Below are 21,302 nucleotides of genomic sequence, written 5' to 3' on the forward strand. Positions count from 1 at the left end.
CAAGTTCTCAGGTAGTGTTGCTGCATCTGGTTAAAAGGAACTTCACTTTGAAAACTAGTTTCTCTAAATTCAAAGAATTTTAATGGTTTCCTAACACAAGCCATTAGTTTTTGAAATCAGATTACTTTCATCTTTAATGACTGTCAGAATGTATTTGAGCTTTTATGTATTAGGCATTGTTACTTCCTCAATAAGCTTAATCTAATAGAATCAACCATATTAATAGAATAGTAAAAATAATCACTACCGCCGGGCGGTGGTGGCGCACGCCTTTAATCCCAGCACTCAGGAGGCAGAGGCAGGTGGATCTCTGGGAGTTCGAGGCCAGCCTGGTCTACAAGAGTTAGTTCCGGGACAGGCACTAAAAGCTACAGAGAAACCCTGTCTCGAAAAACCAAAAAAAAAAAATAATAATAATCACTACCTTGTATTGATCATTCATTGTGCCAGGAGCTATGCCAGATAGTATTTAAACTCATTTACTCCTCAGAGGATTAGAACATACAATGCTTATTTGAGGTGAAAAAATTAAATAAGGTATAGAAACTAATTTCCCAGGACTCACAGTGAATATATTGAGGAACTAGAATTTTCTGTATTGTTCTGGTACCTTCTACACTATCTAAAATTAAAAGTATGCATATTCCAGGACCAAAGTGGGGATAGAATAATTGACTTTACTCTAGGACAGCAAAAGACACCACAAAAGAGATGGCCCTGAGGGCCTTAAAGGACAAGTTTAAGCCACATTATTTCGAACTACAGATATCTCCATGTGGGGGAGCAGTTTCTGAAAAGCCAAGGAAACCTGGAAAAAAAAAAAAAAACTAAAATGTTACAGATTACAAATATTACATAAGACCAAATACATTTTTTTAAAAAAAGGATGAAAAACTATCCATCAAAGGTCAAAGTCATGAAGAATAGCACCACTGGAGAGCAGGAGGCCAGCCCTGGTCCACATAGTTTTAGGCCAGCCAGGGGACATTTTGATATATCCTGTATTTAAAAAAATAGAATTAGGGTTTTGATTGTGGGTTTGGGTTTTGTTTTGTTTTTTTACTTTCTCCTGTAATTCTCATCCACTGTAAGCCAGTGGGTCTCAAACAGGTCAGGCAACAGAGAATCAGCATTTTCTGGGCACTTGTTAGAAGTCCCAGTTAGAGCCCAGCAATCTGTTTTTACTTTCCTCCAGATGACTGCGTACTAGCTTGAGAATATTATAATTGGTGTTGGATTTTGAATATTATTGAAATAGTGGTGATTGTGTCTATGACTTATCTATTAGAGTACTATGCACAACAGAATTGAAATGTTAATACCTGAGAGAATACTTTTCCTCAGCATGATCCTTCTATTGCTTGAAAATCCATTATCTTCTGTTTCTGCAGAGCTCAGAGTCCAGACAGGGGTTTGTTAAGTCAGCATTCAAGGTGTAGCATTCTCAGTAGTCCTTAACTATAGTAATAACTTGGAAACTTATTGACTGATTTTAATTAACAAGAAAAGGAAGTAAAAAACTCTGTAATTTTAAAACTGTCAATGTATAAAACTGGTATTATAGTTAACGCTTTAAAGTACTTTATTTAAACCATGTGTATCAAAAGAATAGAATGTATTCACACCATGAAATGACTGAAAGTAACTCCTTCTTGGTAGAAGTAATATTTGTGATGATGTTTTTTTATTTTTATTTTACACTAAAGCCTATAGATTATATATATCCCCATATGTGTGTATATATATGTATATATGTGTATTATATTTCTGTGTGTGTGTGTATACATACAGTTGGTCGGTAATTTAGTTACACGTAATCTTACTTTGTATATATCTCCCCAGGAACTGAAACCCCAGTTTATAGACAGTTTTGAGGTCTCAAGTCTACAGAGCCCTTTCATCTTAGCAGCAGCAAATAGTTAAATAGAACACTATGACCAACATTGTTAGTGCTCAGTTCACATTGAGCATTTTCTGTACACTGGTTGCAAGTCAGTGCAACTTAGACACCCATTCATTTTACAGGTGTGGGAACATTAACTGAGTGAGTGAGTGAGTGAGTGAGTGAGTGAGTGAGTGAGTAGCAGAACCTGGCACGATAGCCAGACCTATGTGGATTATAATCTAAAAGACACAACTCCATGGAAAAGAGTGTTTTCTGATCTTCAACCTGGCATAATACTAACAGCCCATACCACTCAAAGTAAAGTAGTCTTCACTTACTATAAATACCAAAATCTTGGGTATAATATACTCTGTAAATAGTACTTAGTAATGTTTTATTCATAAATTATTTTTAAAGACCTTTTTAGTGTTGATTCAAGGAAAAACGAGACTTTCTTTTACTAGTTTAAAACGAAAACTGTTTCTGTCTTTCAAAAATCTGTTAAAATAAAAACAAGAGTATATAGATTCTTGCTACTTTTACTACTTAAAAAATTGATGAATATAAACCATAAAGAACAATTATTTAATCTTCTGTGTCATTATATAAATGCCAGGTAGTATTTGAACTTGTGGTGTATACTTAGTAGTTAGACAACTTTGAATTATTCTCAGGAAAAACATACGCCTCCAGTAACCTATAATCAAAGCACATACATAGGTCTACCAGAATGTTGAGTTCCATTTTAACCAGCCCTTCTAAAATCCTCAGAATCCTTTTTAGAAGCCCTCCTACACTCTTAAAAAACAGGTGTTAAAATATAAAATTAATAGAAAAAATTCTTCATCTGAATTTTAATGTCTTAAGACCAGCAAAGAGAAAACTCGTAATTAACATTGAGAGTTTTAAAGTGTCAGATGTATACCATAAACAAATGATAAATGTTTTTAAAAGTCAGCCATATACCAAACCCTCACGTAGAAAAGTTAAACCCCTGAGTACTGAACTGCAAGAAAAGACTTAATAAGTTATTTTTCAATTATCACATTTGGTATTGGGTAAAACACAAATGTCTTTTGTGTTATTTTAAGAGTTGGAAGGATGGTTAAATTTTTAAGGGTAATTTAATGAAATATTCTAATTTCTTCCAGTGCGTCTGGGGGCGGTGTTGTAGCCATTGACAACAAAATAGAACAAGCAATGGTAAGTAGGTTCACAGCTCTCCTCTCATTTCACGGTTGCGCAGACTGAGGTTCAGAGTATCTCAGGTCCAGATAACAGAAACCTATTTTCTTTAAGCCAAAAATTACCTTCTTGATAGCAAGATTTAGAAGTTGCTAGAACATTGAAAATGTCTAGTTCGCATGTACTGATTGAGTACATAGTTCTTCTGTCTGATCACATCATATGTTCTGTGTCACTGTGGAACAGGAGCATACATAATTCAGTACAGTGTGTGTTCATCTGAAAAGCATCAGCCTTTGGCCCATTTAAAGTGGGGGCTCTGTGGCACTGCCGTCTCTATAATATAGCCCTGTGGCTAGTTTATTAGCAAGCAGCTTTCCAGGAATAGTACTCTCCTCTGTTGTCTCTATCCAGCATCTTAAAATGCTCATTCTAAACTCTGGGAGGAAGGAGCAGTTCCTATACTAGTTGGAAAAGAGACTTCTTCTACCCCATCTTCCCTAGGCCCAGTCAGGATATAGCAGAAACATTAAAAGCATGAGGAGGAATGTGCTTTTAAAAAACAAAATGTATAAAGCACTTAGTGTTTGTAAGGCACCCAGACAATCTAGAACTAAGTAGCTTCTTGTTTCTCATAACTCTTTGACATTCCTAATTTTTTTTTCCCCACAGGATCTGGTGAAAAGCCATTTGATGTATGCAGTAAGAGAAGAAGTGGAAGTTCTAAAGGAGCAAATAAAAGAATTAGTGGAAAGAAACTCTTTACTTGAACGAGAAAATGCACTGTTAAAATCTCTTTCAAACAATGATCAGTTGTCCCAACTCCCAGCCCAACAGGCCAATCCTGGTAGCACTTCTCAACAACAAGCAATGATAGCACAGCCTCCTCAGCCAACGCAACCTCCACAGCAGCCGAATGTCTCCTCAGCATAAAGCTTTCTTAAGCCTCATTAAGGAAAAACTGAAAGCAATCTTTCCTTGTGTGCCACTGGTGTTCTTTCCACTTTATAGAAAGCAAGTAGCCATTGCTTCGGCTGTGTGCTTGGCCTTTTCAGTATTAGACAATCGTTCTACAGGAGCTTTCCCTCTCTAAGATGCCATGCAGCACTGTTGATGTCCGCTTCTGTGTCATCAGGACATGAGGAGAATAATAGATGGGGTTTATTAAAGCAAGCAGAGTCTGCATTCTACATGTGCTCATGAGTGGGATCTTTAGAAGTTTCGGTGGCTCTCCCATGTTCCTTATCACCCGTGGGTTTACCTTGAGCCTTCCTGTCACATTATAAATAACAGTTCATCTAAAGAGCCACTTTTCTTTCAATATCAGTAACATTTGCCTACGTAAGTTTTCATTTATTTTATGTTTTATTTATTACAGGGCTGCTATTTTCATAATGTACATGAACAATGTCACAGAACTTTTTTAATTTTTTGGATAATTATAAGTATCAGTAAAGGAATTGAAAGACAGGATTACATTTAATTAATAAAATGTTTAGGCAATAATTGAACAAAAGAATCCTGGCACATTTCTAACACTAATGGCAATTTACCGTTGGTATTTATTTTCAATAGTGAAGATCCAGCTTGAATGTAAATTTTGTATAGTGTAAGTGTGAAAAACACAGTGCACCTGTACAGGTAGTCACCAGTTATTGTGATATAATAAATAATTGGGCTATTTTCATGAAGAAAACTTTGTTCATTTGTTTCTACTTTCTAATAGAAATTGCCATGATTCCTCTGCTTTTCAACATTTCGTATGACTTTTTTTTTTTTTTTTTTTTTTTGGGTGGGAATAAAAAAGCTGTGAAATTGTTCAACCTACTTTGTAACCAAAGAAGCAAAGCTGTGTAATGGAGTTTTGTTTTGTTTTATAATGCACATTCTTTATGTATTTTTATTTAGTGTTTTCTTGGTCACAATTTTCTTTGCTGTCTAGCATGATCTGCATGGCCTGTAATCTTTGAACCACTTTCGTACCTCATGTTTTATCCAGCACTCTTATTGTACTGTGTACTAGTCTGTGAACAATGTCAAATAAAAAGAGCGAGCAGGTCGTATGGTGGAGCTGAGCTAGCGTACAATGCACCAGTTGTACAAAAACAAAAATGAAGTGAGCCATCTTTTGTTCATTTAAAATGGTGTTTTGAATTTCATATGCAGAAAACGTTTTGTTACATTGCAGATTTTAATGTATTTAATAAATGCAACATGCAGATTAAGTGCAGTGTATACTGAGTATTTAAATTAAAATGTACATTTCATAAATACAGTTTCAAGAAAAAGCATTTTGTGTATACTAACACATTAAGTGTATGTCAGAAATTGATGTAAAAATATATATTTTAACACATTTTCTGAAATTAAACTGCAGTTTTGGTCAAATATTTGGCTCTATATGTGTTCAGAATTTGACTAGATTTGTATTTTCACAGTTTAAAATAATTCCTTAAATGAAAACCCATGATGTTATTAATGACAATGATAGTTCTTAAATTTTCAAAGTAAAATAATTTAAAGAACACAAGAATGGTGAGCAATATTTGTACTCAATATTCATATTATGTTAACAATATAAATAGGAAATCCTCGTCTACCAAAACTTTTACTTGAATTCAGAAAGGTGCCTGTAGAAATTAACATGTCCTATATGGGTGGCCCACTAATTCAGTCTTAATGAGAAACAGTAGTTAGGTCTCCATGTTAGAAGAGGTTAAATGTTCTTTATCTATTTGAGTCATTCTAGCCTCAAATGAAAGTCATAAAATCGAAACACATGAAATTACCAAATATTTTATATTCTAGTGCTATGGGAAATAATGCTCAGTAAGCAAATTTTTCATGTTAATTAGTAACATTAGAAATACTTGAGAGAAAGAACTAGATAAGTATGTAGACTTGAGTATGTACTAACTAAGGATGCAGAGTGAGATTCTAATCGAGCCACCATGGGCACGATAGGGTGTGAACCTGCTGTTGGAATGTGAGCCCTAAGATTACCTTGGTGCCCTTCCAGTGCTAACAGTGAGGTACCTCATACAAAGAAGAGCTAGAAAAGGTTGCAGGAAGAGGCAGATAAATGGCAGACTGCTGCCTAAGAATGCACAAGATCTCTGATGCCTAGCACAGAAAAAGGAAGAAATTTAGTGTGATTTTTGTGAAGCTAAGAAGTGAGTTTTTATTCTAGGGATAGAAAAGCATTTTATAAACAAAATGTAATAGTAGTCACCAAGGAAATGATTAATATTTTATGGTTTAAAATGGCAACAACAGTTGCCAGTACTCCTATTCTTTAAGGGGGGGGGGGTCTTAGAAAATAGTTAACAAAAAACAAAATTGGTTCCAAAAGGCTTAATCTCTAGTAAACTAAGAAATGTAATCAGTTGTGTCATCTTTTAAATAGCAGGAGTTAATGTAGTTTGTGAGGTGGGCTTTCCTGTGTCCTCCAGGATGAAATTTGGCAATGTCTTTTAAGAGCGTTAATATAATATGAATAAGCTAGCTCAGTGGCATGATGCTTAACTCAAGGTGCAGTGTCCAAAAAACGCAAGTGTGTGCCTGTCCTGTGTGTTCACTCCTTCCCTTAGAACTCAAAAGTTTTATTGATCACCTACTCTGCCCCCTACTTAAGATTATCAGTGAAGTTTACATCTAAATCTGTTCCCTTTTCCAGGAGGCACATTGAACTCCAGAGTCAGGAACAAAAGGTGGGCAGGGTATTGCACTTTTGTTAGGAAATAATTGAATTTGAATTTCTCCCTAATTGGTTTGTTTAGGATCTTCATTTAGAGCTCTGTTGGGGTTAGAGTCTCCAAATACATAGAATATCAGCTAGTTGAAATTCCAGTGTAGGGGCAAGTCTTAGAGGACTATCATCCACCTTTAGCTTTTCCAGTCTCAGCACACAGAACAGGTGCTGCTACAGAAACTGGATGTTGGCTTAGTTTTCTGATACGACGGTGCACACGTACAATTGGAACCTAACTTTGCACAAAGAAAATTATTTTTAAGTAGTTTTGATGTAATCTTAAAATGCATCCAACCAAACAAAAATGTGTGAAGAGTTGGAGAACTAAAGCACTCGGCTTTCTTAACTGTTAGATGAAGCTGTTTGGCCCTGGTGACAGGTCCTTTATGATAGATACGTTTAAATTCTCTTCAGAGATTTCTGTTAAAGGGAAAAACCCTGTCCTCAGAATTCACAACTGAGACTACACAAACCAACCAATACAATGATTCGAGAAATTGACAACAGTCAAGGATGGGTTGCTTTGCTCAGGGCTTTCCTGAAATGTGGCACCTGAGTCTTGAAGGTCCCAAGAGGAAGAGGGGCATTCCAAACCCAAGAAAAGCCTGCAGAAAGCTCCGAGAACATAAACAGGGCCCCTAAAAAGCACAGGATTTATGGGAGAGACAAACAATTGCCCCGTCGATGTTGGTAGTTTGAAACTATTGACAAGCACAACTGCTTGGATGGTGGCTAGTGGGGTGTGCTCAGTTCAGTCCAGTGGTAGAGTGGCTGGTGGGAACTAGGGACAGATAGTTGAGAAAAAATGACCCGGAAAATGAGAGCATTCTGTGGGCAAGTTATCCGACGTTTATTGAAGCTGAAAATTCCTCCACCCCTTTCCTATGAATATTCCACTCCCAGTATCGGCACTTAGTTCTCTTTTGTTTCTCTGAGGAAGCAACACCTCAGCCAATACTTGAAAGTTTGTCCGCCTTATGTCCAGGAGCCACGCATCTCTGCAAAACTAACAATGTCTTTGCTTCCCGTTGAAGGAATTGTGAGAATCTGACAGAAAAGTGAGGCAGACAGGAATTTGGTCACTCTGTGCCTCTGTAAATTCAGCCCAGTGGTAAACAAATACTCCGGTGAGTGGGATCACCATAGTTCTACTGCCTCTTGCTCCCTGAAGAGGTAGTATGAGTTCTGACTCTGGTGCAGGTACAGACACGCCAGGATAGGTTTTCCTTAGCTCTGCCTTTCATGTTCTACATAGGTCAGACCCACAGCCTTCTCCCCCACACCCGGTTTTCCCGCTCCCTGCTGTAAGCCCCCTAGTCATTCATGTTTCTGTTTTCTAATGCTAATCACTTCTGGTGTTTACTTGCACCAGTTGGCAAGCTGACATTCCAAGGTACATCTCTGTCTCGTATTCCCATACCAGGTTACAAATTTCTCCATCTAAATCTCTTCCAATGCACGTCTTCGCTGGTTAAGTGAAGGATGATACAAGTGTGCCCTTTGTGGGCTATCATTGGTCGGCCATGTTCAAATGTAGAAATTGCTTTTAAAAAGTACTATAGAAAGCAATGTAAAGTTCACAGACCTGTACTTTTTCTTTCCTCTATGTTTTATTGTCAAAAAAAAAAAAAAAGGCTGTCTTTTAGAATTGGTGATTGGTGATGGCAAGATAAGCTGTTATTTCTCATTGGCACAGTCCACTTGGACACTAAATCTGTTCAACATGATTGGATAGTGGGTGAACTTTAGTTTTCTTATCAGGGGAACTGATAAAGTAGGCAGTTTGCATGTTTTCTGACCACCTAGTGTCCTGGATCCAGAGTCCCTGTGTTTACTGACCAGGACCTGCCCACAGAAGCCATAATGTTCCTCTGAAAGAAGGAAGGAAAGGAGGTGTGCTAACTTTAGAAAAATGATTGACGTTTAAGACGAGCCAAATGACCCCCTTCAGCTTCTCTATAATGAAAGTTGAGGTCACTTGTAGTTCCGACTGTCCGCATGCTTTCATTATTCCCGTAAAACAATTGCAAAGTGCTCTTGCCCACCACAATCCCAAACCGTCTTCCAGATCAGTTTCTACTCTTGCTTCACTGGCAGTCCGTGCTTCTGTAGCTAGATAAACCTGAAGAAGACAGCAGACAAGGGAGCATCTCCCACACGCGGCGCATGTGATACTAGGCCGGCGTCTAGTTCTAGCTCACTGAGAAAGAAAATTTGCAAATCTCTTGATAAGATAAACATACATATCTTACATAAACAAATATGCATGCCGAAGTTTGGGGAAAATAATGTGGGCTTTATTTTTACTTTTATTTCATAGAAACGTTGGAAAGCAAATTGATTCTATCTCAACTTAGGTGCTTAACCCCATACTGAATGTTGGAAAACAGAAAGCTGTTTAGGGGATGATCTGGGCCCCCCAAGAACTCATCACCCAATGAGAAAGTAGAAGCTGAGGTACCATGTTGCTTTTCCAGAATAAATACAGTTTATAGACCTTGTGTCCTTTGTTAGCTGAAAGGCTCTGTAAATCAGTAATGTGCTGTGTCGTGTGAAACCCTTTGCCATTGCCAGGAGATCCTAAATCACCAAAAAGCTTTAGCAACAAATAATAATAATAATAATCCTGGAAGACGAGACCAGAAAAAGACTTTGCACACCTATACTGAGCCTGGGAGTCACCCCTAAAAAGGAACTCATCTGAGAGAGAAGTTTACATGTTTTCAGTGCTCTCAGTTTGCAGACGATGGGCCTAATTTAACCTAATGGCTGGAATTTACAAGTCATGAATTATATTGTCTCTTGTCTCATAAGTAACATGCATTTTTTTTTTTTTTTGGCTGTTTTAACCAGCTGTCATTCAGTGAGTGAAGTTAATAACTCAGGTACCCGATAGCAAAAATAAATCTCTAATAGAACAGAGAATTCAGAGATTAAATACAAGGCTGTCTGTTAGGTAAATGGTAAGCCTTACGTTTCAGATGGAGGGGGGCAAGGACGGCTCAGCGGACAGGCAGTACGGAGATTGTAACCTTTGAGAAAGAAGGCAAGCTCAGCTCTCTCACAGAAAGTAAAAACGCCAGCTACATTAGAAGTGAGTCTTCTGCTTTGTGAAACTCAGAGGCTTGCTAATGGCACGAAAGCAAATAGTTTTACAAGTCACGAAGAGCTGCTCAGTCTTGGCAAGGCAACGTGCACATGAAGCACACTATCTCAGATCCGTTTGGTGACCATTAGACAGTAAGGGTTGAGAGCTGGCGCATGAGGAAAAACGGGACTCTGGCATCATTTGAGTTTGCACAGCACTTTGAAAGGCAGGTGGGTAATTGAAGTTTTAAATGCCCTGTGACCCAATGGTTCCATTTTTTTTTTTTAATATCTGCCCTACAAAACACACCTGTGTTCACAAGGCAGCTTGTTAAAGAGTGTACGATTGGAAAAAAATCAAAATCCACCAACATAATGGAATATGCTCGATGCTCTAAAATACTAGGTATCGTGACAGAGTGAAGAAATAGCAATGTGTGCCGACAGTAGATGTCTAGGATGCAATGTTAAATTTGTTATAAGTTTGGGGGGGGGAATACATGTAATACACATGATACTGTAGATGGTTTAAAAAAAACATGCCATACACAATACTGTATAGTGTACTTCTGCAAATACCTTTCTGTGTACAATATAAATAAAGAGAAGGTTTGGAAGGGTACTAACCAAGCTGTTTACAGTAGTTTGGTGGCGTGCGTTAGCTTAAGCTGTAATAGTTGATGTTTTCGAATCTGCATTCATGTACTGTTTGTGTAATGACAAATTAATAAATTAGAAATAAAATGAAATAGAAAGTGTTTCCTTCTTCTCTACTGCTATCAGCTAATAGCTCCCCCAATGTCCTGGATCTCAGCTTCAGCCTGCCTTCTTTTTTTTTTTTTTTTTTTTTTTTAAAAAATTAATTAATTAATAAATATACAATATTCTGTCTATGTGTATGCCTGCAGGCCAGAAGAGGGCACCAGACCTCATTACAGATGGTTGTGAGCCACCATGTGGTTGCTGGGAATTGAACTCAGGACCTTTGGAAGAGCAGCCAGTGCTCTTAACCTCTGAGCCATCTCTCCAGCACAATTTTTAAAGATTTATTTACTTATTATGTATAATATTCTGTCTATGTGTATGCCTGCAGGCCAGAAGAGGGCACCAGACCTCATTACAGATGGCCGTGAGCCACCATGTGGTTGCTGGGAATTGAACTCAGGACCTCTGGAAGAGTAGTCAGTGCTCTTAACCTCTGAGCCATCTCTCCAGCTCCCTCAGCCTGCCTTCTTAACTGCTGACCCGGGACCGGTTTCCACCACCACCACAGCCCCCCCAGCCCCACCCCCACCCAACCCACACACAATGCTTGTATATCATCCTCTCCTCTGGATTATTCTGGGAATATATAGTAAATGATAAATAATAAGTAACTGCTCCCTGAACACAGTCTGTTCCTCCCCCGTCTCCCCCAAGCTGCCTCCTTTGCCTTCCCTGCCCTCCTGAGCTGTCAAGGCAGTGCTGCCTGACCTTGGCTCCTCAGCACACTGGAGCTGTCCTTGTCCAGGCCACCAGTGCCCTGTGATGCTAAGTCAACTCCAGCCTTCTTAATGGAGAGCTCTGCCTATTTGCTGCTTATCGTTTAATTGATACGGGATATCATTTTCTGTCTTTCACTTTGAATTTTCCTCACTTGTTAAGTCCTCTTTATTTTTAGGAGTGTCTATTTTAAAGCAGATAGCTGGTTTTTGTTTGTTTGTTTTTTTTTTTAATGGTCTTAACTCAATCTGTCTTTTAACAAGTAAATTTAATCCATCCCCATGTATTGTCATTGCTGGCGTGTCTGGAGGATTTTTCCCATCTAATTTCGTGTTTTCTCTATGTAACACTTTGAGACCTTCCTCATTTTCTCCACTCTTGGCCTATTCAACTGATAGTTTTTATTAATTGCTAACCCCTTTTGTTGCTGGAAAGTTATACACCCCCTGCTCACCACCCTACTGGTCATTTTACCGTTTTTTTTTTTCATCACTAATTTGTGGAGATCCCTAACTATATGCAGAAGAAGTAGTCTAGTAAATGCCCATGTAGCCACCACCCAGTTTAAACTGTATCTGCTCATGACCAATCCTGTATCTACCAATGTTTCTATTACTTCTTCTATGATCCTCTGGATTATTTTGAAGAGAGCCTAAGATGCCCTAGGCTTCACACTTACTTCAGATGGGGATTCTTTTTGTAACCATACTGTGCACCCCCTCAAAATAAGCAATCCATTTGTCGCACAGGAAATCTAGTCCGTATTCACATTTCCCTGCTTGTCATATTTTCTTTTATAGTTTTTTTAATATGGATCAAAGGAAGGAGTGACTCACATTGTAAGTGGTTGGCATGCCTCTAAATTCCTTCGTCAGGAGGGTCCTTGTTTGTGCTCCCCCCCACCCCCCGAAATTCTCTAATAATCTGTGTTATTTTTCTGCAGCTGTTCCTGGAGCTTGACTTTCCCTGGTAGCATTTTTTGTAGTCCTCCGTCCCCTGCATTTCTAAATCAGATCTTAAAGTCTAAATATTCACATTCATATTTCGTCAGAATTGGTTCAAATATGATGCTTGTTGTATACTTCTGCCTAATGGCCTCCACTCTGTGCTATTGGCCTCACCGAGAGTCCCTGTGCCCGTGAGTTCTGTTACACTTTCTCTCACACAAGTGGAACACTCCTGTAAAGAGAAACTTGTCCTCATCAACTGGCCAGTCACCCTGGTATATATAGTCATCAGAAAAAGGCAGGGACTTTATTCCTTCCTTTTACTTCCAGTTTCAAAATAATAGATTGAGTTCCTGCTAATGGATAAAAATAAATATGCAAAGAACTGATATCTTGCTCTATGGGAAGATGAAATGAGTTCATTTGGCACACCAAATCTCAGGTGTGTTCTAGAGAGAGAGAAGCCAGGGAAAAAACTATAGAAAAGTTGGTGATAGAAAACGATGGTCTATGCACTGCTGAGTCAGGGACTGAGTAACTTCTGAGTCAGTAGGATTGAAGCAGGAGGATTGCTGTGGGTTGAAGTTCAGCCCAAATTACAGAATGGGGCCCTATCTCAAAAAGAAAAGTAGGGGTGTGTGATGGTTTGGATGAGACGTCCCCCATAGTCTCTGACATTTGAATCCTTGGTTCCCAATCGATGGCACTATTTGGGAAGGCTTAGGACATGGCCTTGCTGAAGAAAGTACATCACTAAGAGCAGCTTTGAGGTTTCAAAAGCCAGGGACCATTCCCAACTGGGTTTCTCTTAGCTTGCTGCTTGCGGTTCTGAGATATGAGCTCTCAGCTGTTCCTGCCACCTTCCCCTGTTGTCATGGTGATGGACTCTTATCCCTCTGGAACCCTAATCCCAAAGGAAACCAGTTCTTCCTTCTGAGTTGCCTTGCTCATGGCGTTTTGCCACAGCATTAGAGAAGTAGCTAAGACATGATGGGAAGCTCTCATCTAGGCACAGCTGCCAGCTCTTTGAGAGAAACGGCAATAGCTAGACACACAGCAGGGGGCGCTCTCCAAGAAGGTAGGGAGTCGCTACACAGACCAGCAGCCCACTTTCACAGGCTTACCTTCTCCCATGTGGTGATTGAGCCACAAAGCTTGCTAAAAAAAAAGGGGGGGGGGACAAATGACCTTCAACGTATGCAAAGTATTTCTAATCAAGGCAACTTTTGCTCAGCAACAACGGTACCCTTGGGCTCTGTTGCCTTGGTGAAGCAGGCCTCCACAAAGACCAAGTTTTCAGCTCTTTGGATTTTCCCCAGACACAAGGAAAGGACTCAGTGTCAGGGCATTGGCTTAATAATGTAGATTATACACGAACCTAGGTCTGTGTGGTCTTCCTCTCATCCACTTTCCTTAGCTGGCATAGGCTCCCTTTTTCTCAACTCTTCCAACCTGCTCCTCCCCATAGCCAACTGTCACTAAAACATCACTGAGAAAACCTGAAAAGAAAAGGAGTTCATTTTCAGGTGGACGTTTTTAAGACGGCCCTGTCTTATTCTCTAGAGAGAGTGAACACGTGGTGTTCCTAACCTGTGAGTCTTGGCTTTTTCACTAGTGACCTAACTTCCAGAACCTACTCCCGTTCAGCGGTCAGTAATGTCCATGATCGCCAGCCCAGGGTGGGGAGGCACGGGCACAGGAGACTTGGTGTCATGTGTGAGACCTACAGATGTTTAAAAAGAGCAGCATAGGAATCTTTAGTCAGGAGAGCATCCATGTGTAAAGGCAGAAGCTTAGCATTGTGAGGTTAAATAAAAGTCCCCTTTGCCCCTTGATAGCCCTCAACAGCACATTGGCCTCAGAATGCATTCTCTAGGGTCCTACTTTCAGATTTATAGTTGTTTATCCTGGCACTGAGTGCTCATATTAATACGTGAAGATACACATGAACCTTATCCTTTATTTTCCTTAAGCTTTATGATCATTAAGTAGAGGGGTAATAACTCACAGCCTTGCTGTAGGGATTAAACGATGTAAAATACATAAATCACTTAAGTGGCACATGGCTCCTCATGCCCGCCCTTGCTTTTCAGTTTAGCACTTTCTGGGCACCTGGTTAAAGTCAGGATCTTTCTCCTGTCATTTTCTGACCAGAGGCTCTGGAGAAAGACTTGACAATTCACAACCTTTTTGAAAAAAATCTTTCTCTCTTCCCCTTTAGCACCTCATCACTGCCCCAAGGCTTGGACAGTGGATACTTACTCATTTGACAAGTGTGGATGGTGTGGGAAGTCCTTCTGTCTATGTGCTTTTATTGGTTAATGAATACAGAAGCTGTTTTGGCCAATGGCTTAGCAGAATAGAGCAAGGTGGGGAAAGCTAAACTGAATGCTGGGAGAAAGAAGGTGGAGCCAGTGAGACACCATGTAGCCGTCAGAGGGGAAAGACACAAGCTGCCATCTGGAACATTGCTGGTAGGCCAGGAGCCTCGTGGTAAAATATAAAATAATAGAAATGTGTTAATTTAATATGTAAGAGCTTGCTAGGAGGGGCTGGAGAGATGGCTCAGTGGTTAAGAGCACCACCTGCTCTTCCAGAGGTCCTGAGTTCAATTCCCAGCAACCACATGGTGGCTCACAACCATCTGTACTGAGATCTGGCGCCCTCCTCTGGCGTGTGGGCATATATTGAGGCAGAATGTTGTATACATAATAAATAAATAAATCTTTTTTTAAAAAAAAAGTTTGCTAGGAATATGCTATAGTGATTGGCCAAGCAGTGGTTTAATTAATACGGTCTCTGTGTGGTTATTTCGGGAGTCTGGACGGCCAGGAAATGAACAAGCAGCCTCCTACAACATGTGGAGAAGTGTTCAAGGAGTCTAGCAAGCTTGCCATCTGCCCAAGATCTCAGATTTGACCAGTGGTAGAGCTAGATTCTAAGGGACCCGATAGGCCGTGTTTCTCCCCACTGTGCTTTCAGAACTGAAGGAAGGCGTACTTTCTGGAACAAACATGCTGAGGCCGTGCCTGGTTCCTGCTCAGGCTATCTATCCATTTTGGTGTCCATATTTAAAAACTGGCCATCCAGGATGAGCAGACGACAGATAATACCTGACAACACAGCCTCTGTCCAAGCCGACTTCAATCAGTTCTCTGAAGTCAGTGCTGATTGCTCGTTTGTCAGGAATGTGGATTTTCAAGCCAAGTGTGGTAACTCACACCTATCATCTCAGCCCTGGGGATGCTGAGGCAGGATAGCAAGCTGAGGCCAGGCTGGTCATTTAGTAAGTCTATGCCTGCCTGGGCTATATAATGAGCCCCTGCCTCTAAAAGAAAAGATTTTTTTTCTTTTTTTTTTTTTTTACTTTTTAAAAGAAAAGATTTTTAAGATATTTTTAAAAAAAAAGGACGTACTCTTTGTATTTATTTATTTATTATTTTTTTTTACACGACAATTTCTTTACTTGTGAAGACTCATAAATAAGTACACCAAATCCCACAGAGCAGGCTCTTGGGCCTTACCAGTCAGTGGTTTGGGTTAGGATAAATGAAGTTGTCCACACAGTACCTGTGAACTGGCAATTGCAAGGCTGGTAGCCGCTTTAAACAAGCTGCAAATAACAATTTATTCCTTTTTCGTATACAAAGCACCTGACTTTAAAAAAAATATGAAGAGAAATTTTTACTTAATCTTTCTTCCTTCAAGATTTGTGTAGGCTTTTATACTTGATCTAAGAAAGAAAATTGGTTCATGTTGCTGAGCTAACAGACAGCAAAATAGACAAGATATACTCATTAAATTGCTAAGAACAGAAAGATGAGATCTTTGGATAAGACCAATTCAGTGCAAAAAAAAAAAGTAGATTTGCTACTTAACAAAGGTGAAGGGACCCTCTGTAACATACAGAAATAATCTCCATGACTTTCATAAGGACACACAAAGATGGGCCTGGTGGCATAGGTCTGTTACCCAGCTACTGAAGAGGCTAGGGCAGGAAAACCATAGCAACGAGGCTTGCTTATGCTACAGAAAGAGTTCAAAGCCAACCTCGACATCTTAGCCGTAGACCCTACGTCAAGATAAAAGAGTAAAAAGAATTTTTGGGAGGTACCTCAGAATAGCCTAGCATGAGTGAACCCCTGGGATCGTGTTCTTGCTCTCTCTGTCTCTCTGTCTCTCTCTCTCTCTGTCTCTCTGTCTCTCTCTCTGTCTCTCTCTCTCTCTCTCTCTCACACACACACACACACACACACACTAGATTGTGAGTGTTGGGTGGAGCCTGTGCCCATACATTATTCTGGTGGTTCTCATGTGTCTAATATGGGGAATGGTGTTCCATAGGGATTTCTACATACAGAAATTAGGAGGAAGACATCTGTCAATTACCTTCCCTTCTTATCTAGCTGTATCTAACTAGCTAACTAATCAATGCATTTCCTTTATTACACTGCTGAAAACCTTAGTAGAATGTTGAAGTTTAAAAGAGAAAGAGTGAATCTCGTTGTCTTATTTAAGCCTCCTGCCATTATGCATATTGTTAGCTGTGGGCTTCTACTAAAGAACCCTCTATTACAGGTAAGTCAATCCCTTTCAAAGAAGCAGGAATTAAATGTTGCCTTAGAGGAGACACAGCTCTGTTGAAACCTTGATTCTGACTCTTAGGAATAAAACAGGATAATCTGTAGAACTAAGGGGCCTTCATTTTACTTCAGGATTTGCTGAATTGTTGTCAAGTAGATCCCAGTTTCCCAGCTCAGCTGCTCTTCTCCCCTAACCCTCTCTTCCTCCCTCCATGGGCTGTTTTATTTGTTTATTTGTTTGGTTGGTTAGTTGGTTGGTTGTTGAGCTAAAGTCTTGAACCCAGACCGACTTCAGACTCCCCACAGCCATCCTGCCTCTACCTCCCAAGTGCTAGGGTTAGAGACGCTCCACTTTGGCCAGCTGGCTGCGGTGCACGCCTTTAATCCCAGCACTCAAGAGGCGGAGGCAGGTGGATCTCTATGAATTCAAGGACAGCCTGGTCTAGAGAGTGAGTTTCCAGAATAGGCTCCAGAGCTACAGAGAAACCCTGTCTCGAAAAACCAAAAATTAGAAAAGAAAAGCTCCACTTTCCCTAAGCTTTTCTTCTCCCACTCATGCCCTTTACTTCTAGAGACTTCCTTAAATTCTAACTCCACCTTTTTAGCCAGTAAACTCCAACGTGGTGCCTGGAGCCTGGTTCTACCGCACAGCTGTAGACACAATATCGGAATGTTGGAATGTTGTTTAACCACATCTGATAAGGCCTTCCTTTCAAATAAATGACTTAATCCCTTCTTAAGTCCAGTTTCTTTCTTTCTTTTTTTTTTTTTTTTACCTTTTATTTATTTTGTGTGGGGTTTTATTTAGTGTGGACATAGGGTAGGGCTTGCTGTTGCTGCAGTGTGCTCACGGAGGTCAGAGGTTCTCTCTAGGAAAAGGATTTGGTATCTACACAGTTAACCTAAACTGATATTTTAAACCCTGCACACGCTTGAGTCCTAGGCATTTTTATTCCTGGGGCAAGGTTGCACAGAAAGATCAGGATTGGGGGAGGGGAGATGCAGCTGTGTGTCAGGAAGACCCAAAGGCTGTTGGTGTCAAAGAAGCCTTGCTTGGCTCCCTTGGAATACCATAAGTATAAAATTAATTCTTAAAACATATTCACAGAAAACACAAAAACAAAAAAAATGAGTCTATTTTTAAAAAGATATCTTGATTCCTGCCAATGAATCAGGTATGCTGACTCCAGGGAGTCTTGCTCCTAAAAGATCCAATCCCCCAGCTCTATAGCAGAGTACCAGCTGTGGTCTCCCTTTCCTCTCTGACCCCATAACCAATGAATCACAAAGACCTTCTCCTCCACCTTCCTTCCCCCAACTCATCCCATTATCCCAGCCTCCAACTCTAGTAGGCATTCCCTGGGAACACTCCAGCTAAGCTGATGAGGAAAACATCATATACATATATATATGTATATATATATATATATATGTGTGTGTGTGTGTGTGTGTATTATATATGTAATTTATTTTTCTTCTTTTTTGTTGATTTTTATTGAGCTCTACATTTTTCTCTGCTCCCCTCCCTGCCTCTCCCTTCCCCTTCAACCCTCCCCCAAGGTCCCCATACTCCCAATTTATTCAGGAGATCTTGTCTTTTTCTACTTCCCATGTAGATTAGATCTATGAATATCTCTCAGTGTCCTCATTGTTGTCTAAGTTCTCTGGGATTGTGATTTGTGGACTGGTTTTCTTTGCTTTATGATTAAAAACTACCTGCGAGTGAGTACACGTGATAATTGTCTTTCTGTATCTGGGTTACCCCACTCAAAATGTTGTTTTCTAGTTCCATCCATTTTCCTGCAAAATTCAAGCTGTTGTTTTTTTTTCTGCTGTGTAGTACTCCATTGTGTAAATTTACCACATTTTCCTTATCCATTATTCGATCAAGGGGCATTTAGGTTATTTCCAGGTTCTGGCTATGACAAACAAAGCTGCTATGAACATAGTTGAGCACATGTCCTTGTGGTACAATTGAGCATCCTTTGGATATTTACCCAAAAGTGGTATTTCTGGTTGAGGAAGGTTGTTTCCTAATTTTCTGAGAAATCGCCACACTGACATCCAAAGGGACTAAACCAGCTTGCATTCCCACCAGCAACGTAGGAGTGTTCCCTTTCCCCCACATCCTCTCCAGCATAAGTTGTCATCAGTGTTTTTGATCTTGGCCATTCTTACAGGTGTAAGATGGAATCTCAGAGTTGTTTTGATTTGCATTTCTTTGATGACTAAGGATATTGAGCATTTCCTTAAGTGTCTTTCAGCCATTTTAGATTCCTCTGTGTCTGGCTTCCTCTGTGTTTCATTGGCTGCTCTGACATTCACTCTGTAGACCAGGTTGGGCCTCTGCAACCCAAGTACTGAGATTAAAGATGTGTGCTACCACACCCAACTCTCAAGGGAAAAGACAATGGTCTGTCACGTTCTCATCTTTGGAATGGATAAGGGTCAGAGGTGGAATTCAGGTTCCAGTCTTTTGACCAGGAGGATGCAGCTTTCCCTTAATGAACCCCAACAAAGTCTTGCTATCTCCATCCTCTCACACGGTATCTGAAATCCTCAGAAAGGGCATTTGTCAAGCCTCTCTTTCCGGTGTCACCAGGAAAACAGGATGGTGCCTTAGAGTTCTTTCACTGAAGGCCCACTGCAGGGCTGGAAAGATGGCTCAAGGGTTAAGAATCTCTTGCAAAGGACCAGACTTGTATCCCTAGGTCTCATTTTGGGTGGCCCACAAGGGCCTGTAACTCCACATCCAGAGGTCAGATGCCCGCTCTGTCCTTGTTGAACAAGTGTACTCCTCTGCACATATGTCGACAAAGACAGACACGCATATGCGTGATTTAAAATAAAAATAAATCTGTAAAGTTCCAGTGTTACATAAAAGGACATTATCCTATATATCAATAAAGGGGAGAGAAAGCAGGGGGTGACAGGGCACACACTTTCCATCTCAACATTTGGGTGAGAGAGGTGGGTGTATGTCTGTGAGTCTGAGGCTGTTCTGGTCAATATAGTGAGTCAGTGAGTTCCAGGGCAGTCAGGTCTATGTAAATCAACCCTGTCATACGCATACTTGCATCTGTTGGTTTGTGAAGTGTTAGTATGTCCTGGCTGCCACAACAAATATGGCTTGACATCAGCAAAACACACGCTCCTAGTTCCAGATAGCGCCTAGAAAAGCCTGCTCCTGGTGGGGCTTTTACTTAGCTCACAAATGGCTGCCTTCTGGTGGTACCATATTGACAGGGAGGAAGATGGATGTGAAAAGGGGCCTTCTGGTAGGCTCTCGTATAAAGAGGAGGAGGCTTCACCATGAGGTTTTACTTACTTGGAAATAAGCCAGACATCTTTAATTCCAGAACTCGGGAGGCAGAGACAGATGAATCTGTGGGTTCACCACTGGCCTGGTCTACACAGCAAATTCTACCCCAGCCAGGAACATGTCGCGAGACCTTGGAAGGAGAGAGGGTCTTGGGAGGGGAAAGGAAGGGAAAGGAGGGGAGATGAGAAGGTTGAGAGATCTGGGGAGGAATTAGTCTTGAATTTCATTATGCACTTGTAAGGCAAAGTGTAGTGGCCTTCCATGTGGCTCTGGGGATATTTTGTCATTCATATGCATCTTAAATACCAGTAGGATGTTCAATAGTGTATGTTTTTCTGCTTCAAATTGTGAATGTATATTAAAAGCTATGAGCATTTCTGGAAAGAACTTCCGAAAGGCAAAATGATGCTAGTGTTGGAGAGTTTCACACCACAGTAGAAAGTCATCTCAAACCTAACTGTGAAAGTGAGGGTGTCTTTTTCCATTGTTAGCTTCTGTACAAGGGCCAGAGGAGAGAAGGGAGGTCTGGGGCACTCCCTTCCCGCTCAGAATCCTTATGTTTCTCTAATTCTGACTTAAGAGTTTACTGGACATTACAGCTCACACCTGTAATCCGGGCACTCAGGTCATTTCCAATCCAGCATGGGGATTGCTGAGGGCCTGGGAGGTTAGCCTGGATCTCAAGCTAGCAAGCCTACAGACAAAGGCCAGCTTGCCGCCCCTAAAGTCTGAGCTCAAGAGGAACTGAAAGGACGCGTGTGTTTTGATTTCTAACCACCAGGTGGAGACGACACCAAAGAAAAGCGTTTCCTGTGTGTGGTGTGTTGTGCTGAAGTTGAACAAATCTCTCTACAGATGGACTTCTAAGTACACCAGTGACCTAACAGTACAAAAACTTCTTACAGTTCAGACCAACTACAAATCCAAGGCGTCTAGACACAACTTTTTTTTTTTTTTAAGAAACTCATAATATGTTCAAGTCAATGATCTTTAAAACTAAAATTGAACTGGCCATGGTAGCACACACCTGTAATGCCAGTGCTTGGAAACCTGAGGCAGG

General features: G+C 40.4%; 1 protein-coding gene across 4 annotated transcripts in view; it reads left to right on the forward strand.

Annotated features, from left to right (window-relative positions):
* Nucleotides 1–5,295, forward strand: part of Tsc22d2 (TSC22 domain family member 2) — a 45,426-nt gene extending 40,131 nt beyond the window's left edge. For 2 of the 4 annotated variants that reach the window (XR_007588386.1, XR_007588387.1), the window contains 2 exons: nucleotides 3,037–3,088; nucleotides 3,743–3,829. Coding sequence is in view for 2 of the 4 variants with exons in the window: in XM_050120192.1 (XP_049976149.1) it covers nucleotides 3,037–3,088; nucleotides 3,743–4,003 (313 nt within the window). In the remaining 2 variants the exon portion in view is untranslated. Of the gene's footprint in view, nucleotides 1–3,036; nucleotides 3,089–3,742 lie in introns of all 4 variants that reach the window. The other 2 variants (XM_050120192.1, XM_050120193.1) reach the window with 1 other exon arrangement.
* Nucleotides 5,296–21,302: the final 16,007 nt, after the last annotated feature.

The sequence above is a fragment of the Alexandromys fortis genome, unplaced genomic scaffold, assembly GCF_014885135.2.
Source record: "Alexandromys fortis isolate MF-2015 unplaced genomic scaffold, M_Fortis_MF-2015_v1.1 scaffold_172, whole genome shotgun sequence".
NCBI lineage: Eukaryota > Metazoa > Chordata > Mammalia > Rodentia > Cricetidae > Alexandromys > Alexandromys fortis.